This window comes from Ochotona curzoniae, unplaced genomic scaffold (assembly GCF_017591425.1).
Source record: "Ochotona curzoniae isolate NIBS_2020 unplaced genomic scaffold, NIBS_Ocur_1.0 contig_2723, whole genome shotgun sequence".
NCBI lineage: Eukaryota > Metazoa > Chordata > Mammalia > Lagomorpha > Ochotonidae > Ochotona > Ochotona curzoniae.
The window spans coordinates 6,877,325-6,895,834 of NW_024465573.1; the positions used below are offsets into that span (position 1 = coordinate 6,877,325).

The following is an 18,510-nucleotide window of genomic DNA, read 5'->3' on the forward strand; positions in this document are numbered from 1 at the left end:
AACAAGAAGAAAGGATAATTGTCTGGCTTTATAATGTAGCAGAAAGCTGCCGGTCTTTCAATACGTGTGCCGGTGTGTGTCCTGGCTACTCCACTTCCAAGTCAGCTCCCTGCTAATGTGCTATGGAAAGCAGCAGAGGATACCTCCAGTGTTCAGGTACCTGAATACATGTGAGAGACTCAAAAGAAGCTCCTGACTCTTGGCCTTGACTTTGTGATACCCCTGACAATGGCCATTGTGGCCATTGTGGCCATTCGGATAGTAAACCAGTGGATGGAACATACTTCTTTCTGTAACTGCCTTTTGAATAAATAAATAATTATTTTAATTAAAAAAGTAAGACAATAAAAGAAACTAGTTTGAATATATTCTACTCCAGGAAATGTCTATTCAAAGTCAATTTCTCTGTGCCAGGGGCCTGTGGGACATGCCGATGGGTCTGCCGGTTCATTAGCTTTGTGGGTGTCCCTAGTATAGGTCCTTTTCCAGTCATGGCTCCCAATAAGAATGCCAGTAGCAGTGTTTCCGTGCATCTACCTTATTCCAATACCTACTATAGCATAGATCTCAAAATGGCCCAGAGAAAGAGGCTAGTTTATAGCCGACCTAGAGGAAAGGTGAAAGAAGAAAGGGTATAGCCAAAGTAAGGCAAAACTAGATGAAGACCTAGTAGAAATGCAGGCCAAAAACCTCCAAAATGAGGCACACTTATTTTTGTGCTCACCTACACAGATGTGCAAGCTGCTAAGAAGTAAGGACAAATTCCTAATTTGTAAAATTTCTGTTTCCGAAAGATATAGGTGAAAAATAGCTCCTGTGTAAACAAAGTGGAAAATTCTAGTGATTCTGGGTTAAGGGAATTAGCAGAAGAAAGGAGAAACAGATAAATGATTTCCTTTTATTTTATTATTATTATTTTTTCATTCTCAGGGACCTTGAACATTTGATTTTGCAAGAAGCACAGAAAAGAAGTCATTGGTTTCCCTCTATTATGCTTGACTCGATTTATTATTTGGGCAATAGGGCACTGGTTTATTGTTCAAAATAATTGCCTCAAATGCAAATATCCAACCAGAGTTTTTAAATTAAAATATCCTGATAGATGCCTAAGCTGTGTGTGTGTATGTGTGTTGGATCTCCCCTGTTTGAAACACAATGTAAAAGACAAAGATGATCCACTCATATTACATCTCTCTGATCTTACGAGTTGAAACATTCTAAAGTCTTTTGTTTCAAACCTTGAACTCCTTATAGTAAACACCTTCTGAATCTCAAGTCTTTGTTCCTGATTTTAATTAACCATTAATGTGCAAATTTACTGATTAGTGCATAGACTAAATAAATGTGCGTTTGCTTCACTTGGATTTCACAAAAAGAAACCACCATTCTTCTTCTAAACTGATAGCAACTGACATCTGATTAGAAAAGACAAAACTAATTAGAATGGGTGCAAAGGGGATTGTTTGAGTCACCTACATTAATGCACATTACAGTTACATATCTGTCAAATTTTCCATTAACCCTCCTGCATTTCCAGCTTCAGGATCAAATCTATTTCTTAACCCTAAACCCTTTCTTTCTCTGGTTGGAAACTTGGTATTCAACAGGCTAAATTACCCACTAATGTTTCAAATGCACAGTTCTCACTGATGTATGTGACACACAGACAAAGACCTTGGAATGAGAATAATAGAAGCCATTCCCTAACTGTGGAGTTGAACCCTATATATTATGATCCCCAGGCTAACATGTTCATCTTGTTATTGTGTGTCTTTCTTTATTGAGGAATATGGGACTTGATTGTTGATTTACCCCAGCTAATTCCATTGTGCTTTGATCTCCTGCATATTAGGATAACAAAATAAAATAAAGAAAGTAGAACATGTAGTAAATAGTAAAAGGTTAAAAGAACATGTTGAAAATTGAACTTTAGTTGGTTGACTTAGGAGAAATGCCTATGTGGTTTTTACTCAGTTATTACAGAGTTGGTTGCAAAGGATTAAGACAACGTAGCATATGTACCCAATGGGAATCAAAGCAGTAGGAGGAATAGATACTTCATGCAGATCAAAAGTTCATTGAGGGGATGGAACAGGTCTTCTTGATATTTTAGATTAACTGGTGCAAATCTTTTAATTCCTAGTTCCTGAACACCTAATACATTTTTATCATATAAATGAGTGAAGGCAAGAATTATGGCTCCATCTTCTTGTAAAACTCTCAACAGTGACCCTGAATGGATTAACACATTGTAATAGATGCTGTTAAAGAAAAAGACAATGAATGAATTTTCTTTGTCATTTAAAAATTCCAACAAAATTTCTCTCTTTCATTTCTTCAGCAACACACTGGTCATTCAGTAGCATGTTATTTAACTACATATTGCAAATTTTCCATTTTTCTCTCTGTTGTTATTATTTTATGACTTTCCATTTAAGGGGTTTTGGATTTAAGGGCTTTTCATTTAAGTAACTGTGTAGTAGAGACTATCACATACAGATGTGAAGATGCAATGCAGTGTGCACCTCTACTTCTAGATCAAAGATGGACTCTCAATGAAACTAATGAACATATCCTGACACTAGGATGCTGGACTCTGCCATTGTTCATGCCTGCAACATCAGGATACAGTTAAATAGTAGAATGATGGACATATGACTGATTGTGAAGAATTATGTTATTGTAATGGGAGAAATCAGTGGGTGGGGGTCTTTGGGGAGGGAAAAATGGAAATACAGGAGCATATGGAACTGCATCATGGAGCCATTAAATAAACAAATAAAAAGAAAATTAAATTACAAAGCCACTTCCTTGTTTTTTTCCTCCATGTTTAGCTGAGATCAGAGGTGCTAAAAACCCAAGTGCAAATCAGCCTCACTACAGGAGCAAGAAGAGGCCTGGATATATATACAAAATAGCTCATTGTGAAATTTTTTATTTAACTTTTAAAATACTTTTAAAATTTTATATTTCCCTTCCTGAACTACAGCTTCATCTTTGTTCTCAGTTGTAGCACTGATATACAGAGTTGTGCCTGGCACATAAGCGACTCAGCAAATAGCTGTTGAATGAACGAATAGAAGCTGCTGCCAGAGTTAAGAATGGTGCAGTGCTCAATTTAGCCTGGAATCTTTCATTCATGGATCCTGGTAGAGCAAATCAGGAAACTTAAGAGATTTGTGGATACAGACAAGTCAAATTCACAGAATTTGATTAAAGATCCCAGCCTGCATTCAGAATTGACTTAAATCTTGCCTCAGGCAGTAGTTTTGCCAGAGAATGTACAATGCAGTTAAATTTCAAATGAATATCACGATATAGGCTCTGAAGCATAACCCCAACCACCTCTCCTTATTTATTCATCTTATGTAGCATAATACGTGGGTAGCTCAAAATTCACAAGTCGATACCAACTGTAACTGTCAGAGATTTGTCTTTGCAGAGTCTCAGTGTCTTCACCTATGAAGGCTGCTGAAGAGCTGCCTTTAGGATTATTTGATGTGGCACAGAGTATTGCTAACATTAAACACACACCACACACACACACACACACACACACACACACACACACACACACACACCCAACAAAAATCAGAACTCCCCACAAAATCCCTCTTGCTAATTTTTCTAGTCAAGTTTGTTTAGTACCAACTGTATCAACATAAGCCTCTGGAAATTAACTCTATTTTTTTGGCCTAAATACTGCATTAATGAAATATTGAAAGCTAATTTTGCTTTCCATTGTATACCTGAAATATGAAATATTAAATGTAAAATGAAAATGCAGATTTAATGCTCCTACCATTCTACTGACAATGCACAGCATGTCTGTATTCAGTTTTTCTCTTTGACCAAGATCTAGCCACATGGAGTCAGGGAAGTCACCAAGTGGACCATTGTGGTCACCTAGCAGGTTTTGGGTCTCTATCCTATCTTACTCTAAAATGTCACTTATATTTCATGTCATTTACATTTAGTCCCAATAAGAAGTTTGTCACTATCTTTTGATTTCCTTTCTGCATGCTGAATACTGATTGCTTTCGGTTTTCATCTTATTTAGCACTTTGTCTTGGTGATATTTGTGCGCTTGACTTTCTGTAACTGGGTTCTAGTCTCTAAACCCAAACCTTGCCATTAGCCTAATTATGTCACTTTTCAGCTAAGCTCAACCTCTTAAAACCCTAATTTCTTGATAACTTTTCCATGGGCAAAAAAGGCATTTCCAGATGATACAAGGTTCCTAACTTTTCTCTACCTCTTTCATGAGGCAACTAGAAAGATTTAGAGCTACTAGTATTATTATTGAATGAGAACTACCATAATCCTTCCACTGCCAACCAAGCAAATTTGGAAACAAAATTCTGAGTAGTGAATGAGATCAATGAAAAATTATCTTTTCTTCAAAAAGATTTGCTCATTGTTATTGTAAAAGCAGATTTACACAATGGAGATAATAGGGAGAAAGACCTTGCATCCACTGGGTCACTCCCAAATGGCCGCAACGGCGAGAGCTGAGCTGATCTGAAGCCAGCAATCAGGACCTACCTCTGAGTTTCCCTTAGGGGTACAGGGTCTCAGGCCTGAGACCATCCTCTACTAATTTCCCAGGCTATAAGCAGGGAGCTGGATGGGACACTGAGCAGCAAGACATGAGCTGGTGCCTATTTGGGATCCCAGAAGGTGCAAGGCAAGGATTTAGCCACTGAGGCATTGCACCGAGCCAGAATGCAAAATTATCTTAAAGAAGAATGGGAGAGGATATTATAAGACTTGATTGATTTATACAAAGAGTTGATAGAGAGCTTGGCTAGGTGAGGACTGTAGGGTGAGGTTTTCAACATATGATTGAATAACTTGGCTTCAAACTAAAGAGGAAATGTATGAATTTATGTTTCAGTCATAACAAACCATCCATTCACTGGCTGCCTTCCCTGTTAGAAGAGATGGGAAAATTATTAACCAAAGATAGAATCCAAATATACAGATCCAATATTAGAGAAGAAAGTCATATTTCTTAAGTGACAGATTATTTAGCTCTAAAAAAGAACTACTTTTTGTTACAAGAGGAAAGCGCTTTTTGATCAATCCCTTATGAGTTCTTGTTGACCAGTAACGCCTTCACCTTAATAACTGCTTGGTGACTTGTGGATAAATCAGAAACGCATTCACTGCATCTCTCTCTTGCCCTCTCCCATAACCCCCACAGGAAGAGAAGAAAATTGTAGCCAAGAGGGATCTCCATTTGCCAAGCCCAAATATTAGCAAGATGAGTCCATTGAAGACATTTTGAGAAACACCAAATACTATTTGCTCTTCTAGACTCCAAAGAAAAGATTACTTAAAACTACCCCAGGCATGGAACATTAAGAATATATCCAACAATTCAATTAAGCTGTAGCCATCCCTTGGGTATCATTCACATGCAGGAGAACAGGAGTGAGTATACTATAAAGGGAGTGAGGCCAAAGAATTCCCCAAATTCAGTCTCTGCCTGGACATGCGGATGTGTCTGGGTTCAGGGTTCTGAAGGTCATCTTTGCACATCTCCCGTGTAAACTGTATGCAAGTGATGAACACACTCAGTGTCCTGCTTTGCAGCTGAGAGCCGCCATTTCCACTACTTCCAAGGCCGAAGGGTCCCAATTAGCAAACCCCACAGTACCGTCTTCTTAGGTTTGACACAAAGTGAGTATGACAAGCAGGAAAAAAAAATACATGACTAGTGGTTTCATTTTAGATTCTTTGGTTGATAAATTTAAGAGTTGCTTACTTATTAATCCCTCCCCCTACCCACTATATCAGTCAAAGATTTAGCAGTTCTGGCATGAAAATGTACATTCAAACTCTGATGAAAGGCAGAATTGAAACTATTCTTTCTGAATTGAGAAAATGTGCTTAAATATTGGAAATAGGTTAGAAATAAGAATCTCAAAAACCTTGCAAGTTTACAAAAACCCTAAAATTGCACCTCGAAATTTCCATTTGAGAAGCAATTCATTTATTTTCTTCATTGCCTTAGAGAAAATTCACATGCCACACTTGAAGTGCAGCCTTGTCATATAATTATTCCTTGCTTTTGACCAAAAGCAGCATTACTCAGATTGATTATTTTCAGAAATCACCCTGACAGAACGAATATTATTGTGTTTGTAATACATTGCTAAATGTTCTGTTAGCTCTAGAAGCAATTCTCAAAGAAAATTCCATCGTTGTCTTGAACAACAGCACCAGTATCAACATGTGTACAATTCTCCAAGGAAACTGTTTTCAAGAGGGTAACACTACTTGACTATGAAAAGCTAGTACAATTGCTTTACGTTCAGACTTTAAAATCATACCTTATGGAATTACTGGGCTGGAAGGGTCGATATGGTCCAACCTACAAATATGAGACTAAGCTTTCCCTGGGTGCTCAGTCATTCCCTGCTTCTCTAGAAGAGGTAGTTTGATATGCTGCCACCCCTTCCAACACTCTTTAAAAGATGAAGATTGTCTTGGTTTTCACAAGGGTTTTACATAAGGTATTGGAAGACGGTTTACTGGGTTGTCAGCATCAAATAAATGTGCTTGCATCCTGGAAACTCAGGTGCGGACTGAGAAGTCAGGAGGAGGCAGAGTTGCTAACGCCAACGTGATGTCCATGACAGAGCATGCTGAAGTGTCTGTCTCCTCCTCCCCACCAAAAAAAGCCTGTGAAGCATCAAGGATTACCTATCACCCCATGTAAATTATTTCAGAAAAGTCAACCATCACACACATTTTCCAGAACGTTTCTTTAACAGGTCTGTAGATTAGAGATCTAAGGTTTTCATGAGTCTCACTGTTAATGTATTATGTAAATGATGTACACAGTTCTCAATATTAAAAGAAATCTCCCTTTTAAGAGCCCAGTATTTACTTGCCAGGGGTTATTAATCTCTCAACAAATCCTTTGTTTGAGCTGTGCATGCTGGTGGCTAGAAGAATAGGATCTAGTGTAGGTTCTGAAAATTCTAACTCAGCTGTTTGCTGAATGCACAACATTGGGAAAATATTGAACTTCTGTGTGTCTTTTTTTAAAGATTTATTTATTTTTAGATATATATATAGAGAGAAGGAGAGACAGGAGGATCCTGTGTCTGCTGATCGACTTCCCAAGTGGCCAACGGCTTGAGCTGAGCTGATCTGAGGCCAGGAACCTCTTTCAGGGTCTCCTACACGGGTAGAGGGTCCCAAGGTCTAGGGCTGTTCTTGACTGCCTCTCCCTCTAGGGCACAAGCAGGGAGCTGAATGCCTAGAGGGACCGCTGGGATGCAAACCAGTGCCCATATGGGATCCCGGAGCATGCAAGGTAAGGATTTTAACCACTAGGCTACTGCACCAGGCTCTGTATCTCACTTCTTATACCAGTAAGTGGGGAATAATGGTACTTTCCTCAAATGTGTGAAATGAGATACCACAAGAGTCCAGAGTTGTGCCAGTAGTACGGCAGGTACCCAACAAAGGCTAATTCATTACTATCTTATTATTTCTTTTTTTTCCTTTTTCAAAGATTCATTTATTTTTATTGCAAAGTCAGATATACAGAGAGGAGAGATAGAGAGGAAGATCTTCTGTCCAATGATTCACTCCCCAAGTGAGCGCAATGGCCGGTGCTGTACTGATCTGAAGCTAGGAGTCAGGAACTTCCTCCAGGTCTCCCACGTGGGTGCAGGGTCCTAAGGCTTTGGGCCGTCCTCGACTGCCTTCCCGGGCCACAGGCAGGGAGCTGGATGGGAAGTAGGGCTGCTGGGATTAGAACTTGCAACCATATGGGATCCCAGAACTTTCAAGGTGAGAACTTTAGTCGCTAGGCCACCGTGGCAGGCCCTATCATATTATTTCTAATTCTCATTTCTATGATCAGAAGAAATGGGCTCAAGGAGGGAAAACTGCCATGCACTCATCATGCTATTGACAAGCAGAAACATTAGGACTAGTTCTCGTTCACTTCCCTAATATTGTTCATGTTAGAATTTTGGGATAATTACAGTGTTTCTCCTATATAATGGAAGTGTTTGCTTAAAAACAATAGCTTTGGGAAAGGCATTTGGCATGTAAGTTTGGTTGCTGTTTGGGTGACCTTTCAACTGCTCTGATCTGATCTACTTCCTGCTAGTGGGCACCTGGGAGGCAGAGGTGATGACGCAAGATCGTGGATCTGTTATCTCCCATGTCGGAGATGTGACTGGCTGGCTGCGGCCTGGCCGCTGTGAGCATCTGAGGAGCGAACCAATGCTTGGAATGTCTCTTTTTGCTACCCTGTCTCTCTGTCCTTCTGGCTTCCAAGTAAGATGAAAATGAGCAAAAATCTTAGAAATAAGAATACTTTGATCACTTATCGCCATTTCTGTGATGATAATAATCACTTTAGTACTCTTTCAAAAATAATGGTAATAGTCAACTAGTTTTAAACTCTTGCCTGAGAATCATTTCATCCTCAGTTTTGCAAACCTGGGAGTAATTCAGTGAGTTGCTTGAGGTTACACAGCTTGGAAAGTTAGAGCAAGAATCAGAACCTACAGACACCTAATTCAAAATGCCCACCTATTGCATTAGAATGTGATTCCATAATTTGTTCTTAAATGAGTCCAAGAATGCTCATGTTAAAAAATACATGACTACATTCCAAGTCAATTCTCCATAATCTACAATTTAAAAAAAATCCCTAAGTGTGGGTTAACAGCTGAAAGCTTTCCTTGGTTCACAGCCTTAGAATCCTTGTTGAGTCTAGTTTTCTCTTGGCCCACATCTAGGGCAAAGGTTAGCTTGAACACAGTCTGTGGTGCTCATGGCATTCATTTTTGGGATGTAGCCATGAAAACTGTTCTAGGAATGTTATTGGAATTAAACTTTGCACCAACTAATGAGTACTGCCCTGACATACTGTTTTGACATGTCATGGGCTGATATACCATCTTTGGGTTAGGACAGATAAAGCAGACATATCAAATTACATGCACAGAGCATTAATCAAACTGCCTTTCTTTCCAACAGGAAGATTTTTCCTTTTTCAAATCCCCCAGGTTTTAGGCCTACTGACGAGTGTGTTTCCTGGGGGTACAGGGTGATCATTTTGTTCTGCTTATATTTGTATTGTTCATAAACCTTGGTTTTATCTTCACCAAAGGACTTAGGGCAACCACAGGTCTTTCCCCTTTCTATTGTACTGATTTCATCTTTTAACACAATAATTCATGCAGTTCTTTTCATAAGCCTTCCCTGATTTCCACCTGCTGAGTAAAACACCCAACCTCTGTGCTCACTATTACTCTTTCCATCTGCTATTAAATACTAATTGTTGAAAAGTTTGTCTCCATCTCCAGACTGTAGTTTCAGACAGAGAGCGATCCTAAGTAGGAATAATATGCATTCTACAGTTAGACTATGGAGTTAGGACAGATCTGTCAGGTTGATCATATAGACATTGCAATGGTTTGTGCATGGGCAGATGAGTCATTTAACACTCTATCACCTTATTCCAATACTGAGCATAATCATGACCATCTTGCATATAGTAGGTGCTCAGGAAGTGTGGATCGACTTAATGACTGGTTGGGTGAAAGACAATCATGCATATCAAAGCCCACTTGACATCTGTACACAACACTAAAGGCATGAGTTACAATCTAAGAGTCTTTGGTTTGGTTTGGTTTAGTAATGTGACTCTTTCAGTAAACAAAAACCTTTGAACATTATAGATCCCAACAATAGTATTGCTCTAAAGAAAATATCAGCCTTCCCCTTTGGAATCACCAAGTGAACTAGATTTCATAAGGATCTTCACAAGGATCCATCCAGGCAACTGCTGCCTTTGGTCTTCATCCTGCTGCAACATAAACATAGTGATACCCAATTCCCAAAGCATGATGATCAAGTTAAATGATCTCTGTGAATTCTTTGGTAAGGAGGAGAGCTCTTACCTGTCTGTGTTGCTGGGTGACTTGATACCCCAGTCCTGTGATGGGCTGATTCTGAATTTTCTGAAGCAGGATCTTTTGCTGAAGTGGCAAGGGTGACCTTAGTAAAGGCTGGGTTGACAAAGGCTGGGTGGGCTGGGATGGTGGCTGCTGCTGCTGCTGCTGTTGTTGTTGTTGAGCTGACATTGAACTTTGCTGCAGTTGAGCTGACATTGAGCTTTGCTGCTGAGCTGACATTGAGTTTTGCTGTGGTTGAGCAGAAAGTGAGCTCTGCTGTTGCTGTGGCTGTTGTTGCTGTTGCTGTTGCTGCTGCTGCTGCTGCTGGGTGTAGTGTAGGAGAGAAGGCTTGTTCTGGGTAGGCAAAACAGAAGGCATCTGCTGGTTGGCTTGATCTGAGTTAAAATGGAACAAAGGCTTGGTGTTGCCATGACGGGGCTCCATGGCTGGATGTGGGTTGTTAATAAAGCTTCGACTGAGATCCTGAGGTTTTTGCTGCATGAGCACATCTAGAGGCCCACTTTGGGCTGAAGAGCTGGTTTTGTACATGTAGTTGGCCATTACTTTCGACTGGTTGCTGCTGCCAACCCCAGGCATGGGTGAGCTCTGTGGGCTGAACGGTTGCTGAACAAAAGAAGGGCTTGGAATTTTCTCCTGCCCAAATGGACCTGGGGATGGTCCAGTGGTGGAGGGTAAGGTGGACCAGTTGGTAGGCGGGTGCTGCTGCTGGTGCTGCTGCTGCATCCTGGCATGTTGCTGACGATTGGCAGCTATCTGTTTGAGCTGCTGGGCATGGGATACTTCCTGCCAGCCTGGCAGTGCCCGGCTTGCTCCTGAGGCTGTCTGAGACGGAACCTGATTCTGAGGGGCTGACGGGATTGGAGATGATGTGGAAAGAGCAGAATTAGCCATAGAAAATGTAGGCCCAGTTGATGGGGGCCGCAGCTGAGGAGAGCCTGAGGGACCCTGAGTCAGGCTGCCAGGTGAGTATTCACTTTTGATCACTATCTTCTCTATGGGCAAGGAAGGCCTGGGAGTGCTCCTCTGGCTTTGCTGACCCAAGTCAATGTTAAATGGGTCATCCTGCTTTATGGTGGCATTGATCATGTTCTCCAGTTCAAGGTCGCTCATGGGAGGCACAGAAATGTTAGTAAGTTCATTGAACAGTTCCTGCAGTTCAGGGTCCATCATTTGCTCTCCAGAGTCTTCTCCAAATCTATTTGGAAAAATACTCTCCTGGGCCATTTGGCCATCCATGTGCTTGCTGCAAGACACAGTCTCTCCTGGCTCCTTCTTCACCTCCTTTAAGCCCATGTTAAACATGCTGTTGCCGGGAGAATGTGAATGGGACGGTAGAGTGTTGGTCTTTCTCAGGGTTGGCTGGCTCATTGGCAAGGTCCCTGCCATGATCTGATTTTGTCCATTATTTATTTGGAGTCCACCTTGTCCTCCAGATAAGTTCTCCTCCACACGAATTCTTTTGATATCAAGGAATGAATTGTCAACAAAGCCATTGGGCCTCTTGCTGTTGGCAGGAGATGGGTTAACTCCGTGTTTTCTTTTCAAGGAACCCTGGAGCTAAAATACAAAAGTGCAATACAAAGAGAAACATGAGATACTCACCTAGTTATTATTCAAATAAAAACAAAAACAATATTAAATGTTTCTTTTGTTAACAAACATGCTGAGGCAAACAAGGAAAGTGCAAATGAAGCACAGTATGGGTTATAATGAAACTCACAGTAGCACAAGAGCAAAATAAAACGTTTCTGGAAGAACAGATCGAGTAGATGAAAGATCACAGAAGTTCCCATGATCAGAACATAAGTCAATGAATCAAGAAATCTTTAAATATCTTGAGGAGTTATTCTTAACTCCTAAAATTAATCACTGAAGCATTACTTTCTTATGGAGCAGGCCAAAATATTCCACATGCACAAATACACAACCTATGCAGATATAGATGATCAGGATGTCCACTAATGTTAACAAGACTTGAAAAACTTGAAAAAGTTTAAAGTTAGGAAAGACTACAGTTTCATTTTCACCCTATGTATCTCTTTTGTTCTCCAAGTTGGCCGAAACAGTTCTCATGTTCAAGGAGTTTGCCTGTTATTCTACTTATTTTTCTTGCTATAATTTCACCATTTAGCTTTCGTGTTCTTGGGGCGTTGTTCTGTGTACACACAGAAACCGTAAGATTGTCATTTATCACGCTTTCCTGGAGATTTCCAACCTGTTTGCCTGTCTCATAATCAAAATGAAGGCACTGAGGGACGCTCCCACACCAATGTAAAGATGCAGGCTTCAGGAACAAACTAAGACAATCTCAAATTTTAATTCTGTCACAGAGTAGTATGTGGTCTCAGCATTGTACTTATCTGAGCCTCTATTTCCCAATCAGGAAAGTGGGGACAAAGCACTTAACTTGTAAGAGAAATGAGATAATGCATGCCAAAGCTGAGCATATGCCTGTTGTAATAACAATGCAATAAATGGGGTTTATAAAAGATATATGGTTTACTTATTCAGCAAGGGGAACACATCTCTCAACTGCAACATGTTTATACTTCATGAATATAGAAATATTTCATTCACTAACCCAGCAATCAGACTGTACTTTATGAAGCTTAAAAATGACAGAGAAAGGTTTGAGGATACACAGTCATGCTAATTAGTTAATAAGAAACATGAAATATTCATTTTTGGTCTTCTGAGTTAAACTATGTAACATTTGCTCAGAATAACCATATAATATTTGAGGCAGGATACTTTCCAGGTAAAAATTTTATTAATTCTCCTTTCTTATCACCATTCCCTCTCCTTCCAGAAAGATTTTTAGGTACTCTAATTGAGAAAATAGAATGAAAATGTCTAAATATATCTAAGTATATAATATGTGCAAGGACTTCAAAGAGGTTGACTTTATTTTTCTTAATCTTGAAAACAATTCTATTAGATATGTTTTATTATTATTACACTTATTATCTAGACAAGGAAACTGAGACCTGGAGAGGATCCAATGTGAATAACATGTTTGCTATCTTGGAAATTCTCAGGGCCTGCATCAGTCAACCCTTATCTGTAATTTTGCTGCTTCACCAGAGGTATACAGCTATGATGGACATGCCATATTGGTATAACAACTTTTAAATGCTAACTGCTGCTGATGGTAATCAGAGAATGGCACCAGATTCTTTCCATGAGAATTTTGGACTTGCAGAAAGTGGATCAGACTCTCTTTTGGATAGCTATCTAGTGATTCACAAAACTTGCAAGCTACTTTTCAGAGGCATAAAGGGAGTTGGTCTGTGTACTGACAGAATGATGTAGAGGTATACAGATATGTTTTGATAGCATCTGGAGGCTTCACTCCAATCCCAGGTCAGTTGTGCAGCTCTTGGTTTCTTTTGATACTCTAACATCTTTATAACGGATTCCTTCTTTTTGTTTGAGCTGATATGAATGCCACTCCTGTTACTTTTAACCAAGACACCTAACCAAGTTTGCTGAGACATTCACATGACCAATTTGTAGCAAGGCATGGCATCCTTTGTACCTGTACATGATGCGTTTCCTGCTTCTGTCTCTGCTATTTCTACTTGATTCACTGACTCCTAATGATGCGTTTCCTGCTTCTGTCTCTGCTATTTCTACTTGATTCACTGACTCCTAATCTTGTCTACTGATTGACTACAGAACACTGATGTCCATCGCTACTCCATGCAGGAGGAACTCCATGCTGCCACTGCCTGTCCTCATGAGGTCAGAAAGGGCACAGAGAGTGAGACAAGTTCCCTTTGATTTATTTTAGTGTAAACTGCATTTTTAAGGTTCTTTTACGACTAGTAAGAACAAACAAAGGACTGTATTCTTTTTCCAGGTTTGGGTTATTGCCATTGATTTATTTTCCACCACTTTAAAAAGAACCTGTTCTGCCAGATTCTCTCCTACTGCTCTGACCACTGCCTGGACAGTTCACACTTTTCTTTTTTATTTTTTAAAAACTTCATTTTTAATGATGATTGCATAGTTGAGAAGAGTGCATGCCTATGCAGACCACTGCTTAGGGTGGGAAGGGTCAAGGAATAGGTGATGGTGTATGAGACCATTGGTTCTAATTTCCTTTTTCTTCTTCTTTTGTACCTGGGGGAAGGGGAAAGCTAAGAGGAGAAGTTGCAACCAGCATCTTAACTATATCTGTACCCAGGGATCGAGGATGGCTACCCGATGTCATCCCAGGGTACCCAATGTGGAGCATACTTAGAGGGTACTGCTCAAGTGGCTTTGGTGGTTCTGTGCTGCTCTTGATTTCATTGTTCCTAGTTTCTGACATAGTGACTGACATAGTCCACCCTAGAGTCTCCATTTGCCCAGACACTTGCTTTCAAATGTTGGCTGGGAGAGCTGTCCAAAATGTTCTGCCCTCCACCCTCTGCTATGGTACTAGATGTCCTCTGCAGTTTCCAGCCAACTGCTGTATCCCCCATGTGCATCTGGACATGCCCATCCAGTGTAGTGTACACTTTTGGAGAACAGCACTAGGTTTTGTATAGGCCAGCAGGTAGTAGTAGAATTAGGACAGTTATGGGTATACAACTGGAATATATATAAAAGAAATATATATATTTATGAAGAATAATAATTATTATAATGACAAAATCATTTAATAGGAACTTCAATGTCAGGCATTTTGCTACAGCTTAAGAATCTGCCTTCTCATTTTCCAGATGAGGAAACAGGTTTAGACAGTACCTCCTCTAGGTCACACACACAGAAAGCAAAAAAGCCAGGAATAAAAACCAGTCATTCCCAATGCAGAGTCTGAGCTCTGTAGTAAATGGCACCAGTGGCTCTGGGAGTTCAATGGTATCCCCCATCTGTTTACTCTAAAAGCCTAGGATCTAGTCCTGATCCTGCCATTACTTTGCCTTACCATTTGGGCAATGTATTTATCTTCTCTGTGTTCTATAATTCACTTCTTGATATCCCCTTTGAGATCCTTTTCCCACCTGAAATCAGAATGAACTGGTACTATGGTCATCAGGTTTGTTTTCAGATCTGTGTATAGCATAAAGTCACCAGAAAAGAGAACTCGAAGAGTGGTGTGGGATGGGAGAACAAACTCGATGTGTGATTCCGTTAGGATCAAAGAGATGCCTTAAAGACTGGGCATTGCAGGCAACGGAGTGTCAATTAAAGGCCCAACTGCTCCACTTCTGATCTAACTTCCTGCTAGTGTGTCCTGGATGTGTCCTGCTAGTAGATCTAAATGGGTCCCTGCTACTCATGTGGAAGACTCAGTTGGAGTTCCTGGCTCCTGACTTTCACCTGGACCAGTCCTGACTAATGTGGGCATTTGGGAAGTGAGCCATCTGATGGTCTGATGGAAATAAATAAACATTAAAAAGAAACCTTGTTTTGAAATTCATTGAACATGATATTTTACAAAGGAAATTTTGAGGATAGGCAGTTTCATGCTTCCTAGAGGTCTCTAATCATAATTAAACCACCAAGGCACACTGAATAAACAGATGCAGTGGGCACCAAGATTCATGCACAATGCAATCTAAATTATTCTCAAATTACTGCTCTGAAGTTTTTCCTCAGTTGGACTTAAATTCTACCATCATTGAATTATGGCATGGAGTCTTCTAAAGCTTTTTATAAACATGAAAATACACTGGAAACATTAGAGGAGGAACAGTCATTCATACCTCCATGAGAAATGGTTTGTCAGAAAACTCGGGGACAGTTTACCAAAAACAAGACAAGAGCCTCAAGGGAGGAGACTTAATCAGACTTATTCTATCAGAAGGTGGTTGAAGGCATGATGTAGCCTAAGAAGTATGGGGACGGGATTAGTTGTACTTAGACCTCCACAGCCTGTACCAATTGGGTAGGTGGGGCAAGGGAGAAGTATAAGGGCAACATGTGTTCTGAGAGGCAGAGAGGCCAATAACTTTCAGAAAGCAAGGAATCACATTGAAAGGCAGAGAGGAATCTTCCCCTCAGATCTCGCTCCTCAGCTTAACTTACCCATTATGCTCTGTAGTGTAGACAAAATGCTAGGACCCACAAACCTCTCAGGGGTCTATACAATGCATTCGTTTACTTTAAAAGGGAAGAAAGAAGTAAGTCTACACTAAAGAACTGCTTTGATATATGACTTCAATTGGATTTTGGTAGCAAAATCCAAAATACAACTTAAAATTTGTTTTCCAAGAAGAAACCCTAAACAAAAAAATGCTGGATACCCAGCAAAGGCTTGACTCTCATAGCTACTATGCATTCAATAGTTATCTCATATAAACATTGTGTTGTTATGAGAAGCATCATTTAATCTTCTCACAGCTCTCCGAAGTATGCTTTCTTATCCCTATTTCGTAAGTGAAGAAATGGAAGCTCCTCACCTTAAGATTATAAAGTCATGGGCACCAACGACAGTTGTTGGTGAGGATGTGGGGAAAAGGGAACCCTACTCCACTGCTGGTGGGGCTGCAGGTTGGTACAGCCTTTATGGAAATCAGTATGGAGAACACTCAAACAACTCAAAATCTGCATACCATATGATCCAGCAATAGAACTCCTAGGAATATATCCAAAACACCTGTTTCATGACAAACCAACATGCACCCCTATGTTCATAGCAGCACAATTAGTAATTGCAAAAACATGGAAGCAACCAAAATGCCCATCAGCAGAAGATTGGATAAGAAAGCTTTGGTTCATCTACTCCATGGAATACTACTCAGCTATTAAAAAAAAAAACAACCAAAATACAGTTCTTTGTGGCTAAACGGGCCCAACTGGAAACTATAATGCTAAGGGAAATGAGGAAATCCCAAAAGGTTAGATACCACATGTTTGCCTTAATTTAACCTGTATTTTTTTCTTTTGGAATCTGTCATTGATACTGTCTCAACACATGTGTTTTGAAAAATTGAACTTGCATTATTTTGTATATATTGTTTACTCAATACTATGTCAATCATTTCCATAACACTATATATTGTTGCTGATGTTTTGTTGGGGCTTTTAACTGACCGGGATTTTACTCTGTTAGCTCTGCCTTCAGACCAGAGAAGGTCTCCCCAAGAAGCCATTAAAGTTATCTGGACAATAAGATGCTGGACTCTATGCTGGGTATGTACTTGCAATGAAGGAATCTCAACTGAACTTGAACTGTGGTTATGCAGCAAGGTGGAGGAATCCACCATGGGGGTAGGGTTGTGGGAGGAGTGGGGGAAATCCCAGTGCCTATAAAACTGTATCACATAATACAATGTTATTAACAATAAAAAAAAAGTCATGGGGCCAGTGTGACGGCACAGCAAGCAAAGCCTCTTCCTAATAACTCCTATGCTCATGGGCTCACGTCTTGGTTGCTCTACTTCTGATTCAGCTCTCTGCTACTGTATTTCAGAAAGCAGCAGAGGCTGGGTAAAGTCCTAGGGACCCTGCAGCCATGTGGGAAATCCAGAAGAAGCTCCTGTCTCTTGGCTTTGGATCAGCTCAGCAATGGCCATTTGGGGAGTGAGCCAGTGGATGGAAGACCTCTCTGTCTCTCTTTCTGTCTCTGTGGCTCTGCTTTTCAAACACAATTATATAAATCTTTAAAGAAGAAAGATCATTCAGTGACAATATGGAACAAGACACCAATAAAAACCTGTCTGATTCTAAGGTCTTGACTCGTAAACACGAACCATTCTGCTTTTTTCCTCTCTAGCCTTCATCTTTTTACATAATGACACTGTTCTGGATACAGTGGTCATAGATGCACCAGATGAAAGGACAACAGGATGAAGACACACAGCAAATACAGAGCAGTGGCACAAGGACTCTTAGGGATGGAGGGCAGGAAGAGAACAATGACGTAACTGGTAGGAGGTTGATGGAGAAGATTAAGGACATCACCCCTGAGGGAAGAGACGTAGTCACTCTGTCAAGCAGAAAGATTTACTAAGTACCCAGAGGAAGTTCTGAACCCTACCCCACAAATCATCCCTGGCATAAGAGAAAATTTGCAGATGATTAAGCTACTGGTAAGACACAAAGTTTTCAAATTTGCACCCCATCCCAATATTTACATTTTTGCCCTACCTACACATTTTAAGAATGTTTTATTTTTGCATAATAAATATGCACCCCAAAATTTCTGTGTATTATTTGTGAGCCTATGTATTTAATCCTACACTTTACCTAGCCATTTAAAAAAGGGGCTTCTTCTGGAAAGGATTTTAAACACAGCAAATCCTCATTTGATGTGTCTACGACATAGGAATCCCTACTTTGGTTTGCTGAAACCCAGAAGAACGTTTTCCTTTCCCTGTAGTCCTTGTTCTCCTTATCCTACTTGAAGGCATCTGTGATATTTGTGGCCGTGGTCTTTGAGAAGGCATAGACAGGCCCAGAGCCTGCCTGCCCCAAGGGCTAGGCATGAAGGAATGAAGGATGCCTACAAACAAAGAGAACCCAGAACACAGCTGAATTAGTCCAGGGGTCTCTTAGCAAACTGTTCCCTTTTAAACATCTATGCTGCATTCTTCCAAAGGAATGGAAACATAAACTTCCT

General features: G+C 40.3%; 1 protein-coding gene across 1 annotated transcript in view; it reads right to left on the minus strand.

Moving 5' to 3' along the window:
* Positions 1-18,510, minus strand: part of MAML2 (mastermind like transcriptional coactivator 2) — a 334,519-nt gene that overhangs the window by 96,228 nt on the left and 219,781 nt on the right. The window contains exon 2 of the mRNA XM_040976840.1: positions 9,942-11,513. Within this exon, the coding sequence (XP_040832774.1) occupies positions 9,942-11,513 (1,572 nt within the window). The remainder of the gene's footprint in view (positions 1-9,941; positions 11,514-18,510) is intronic.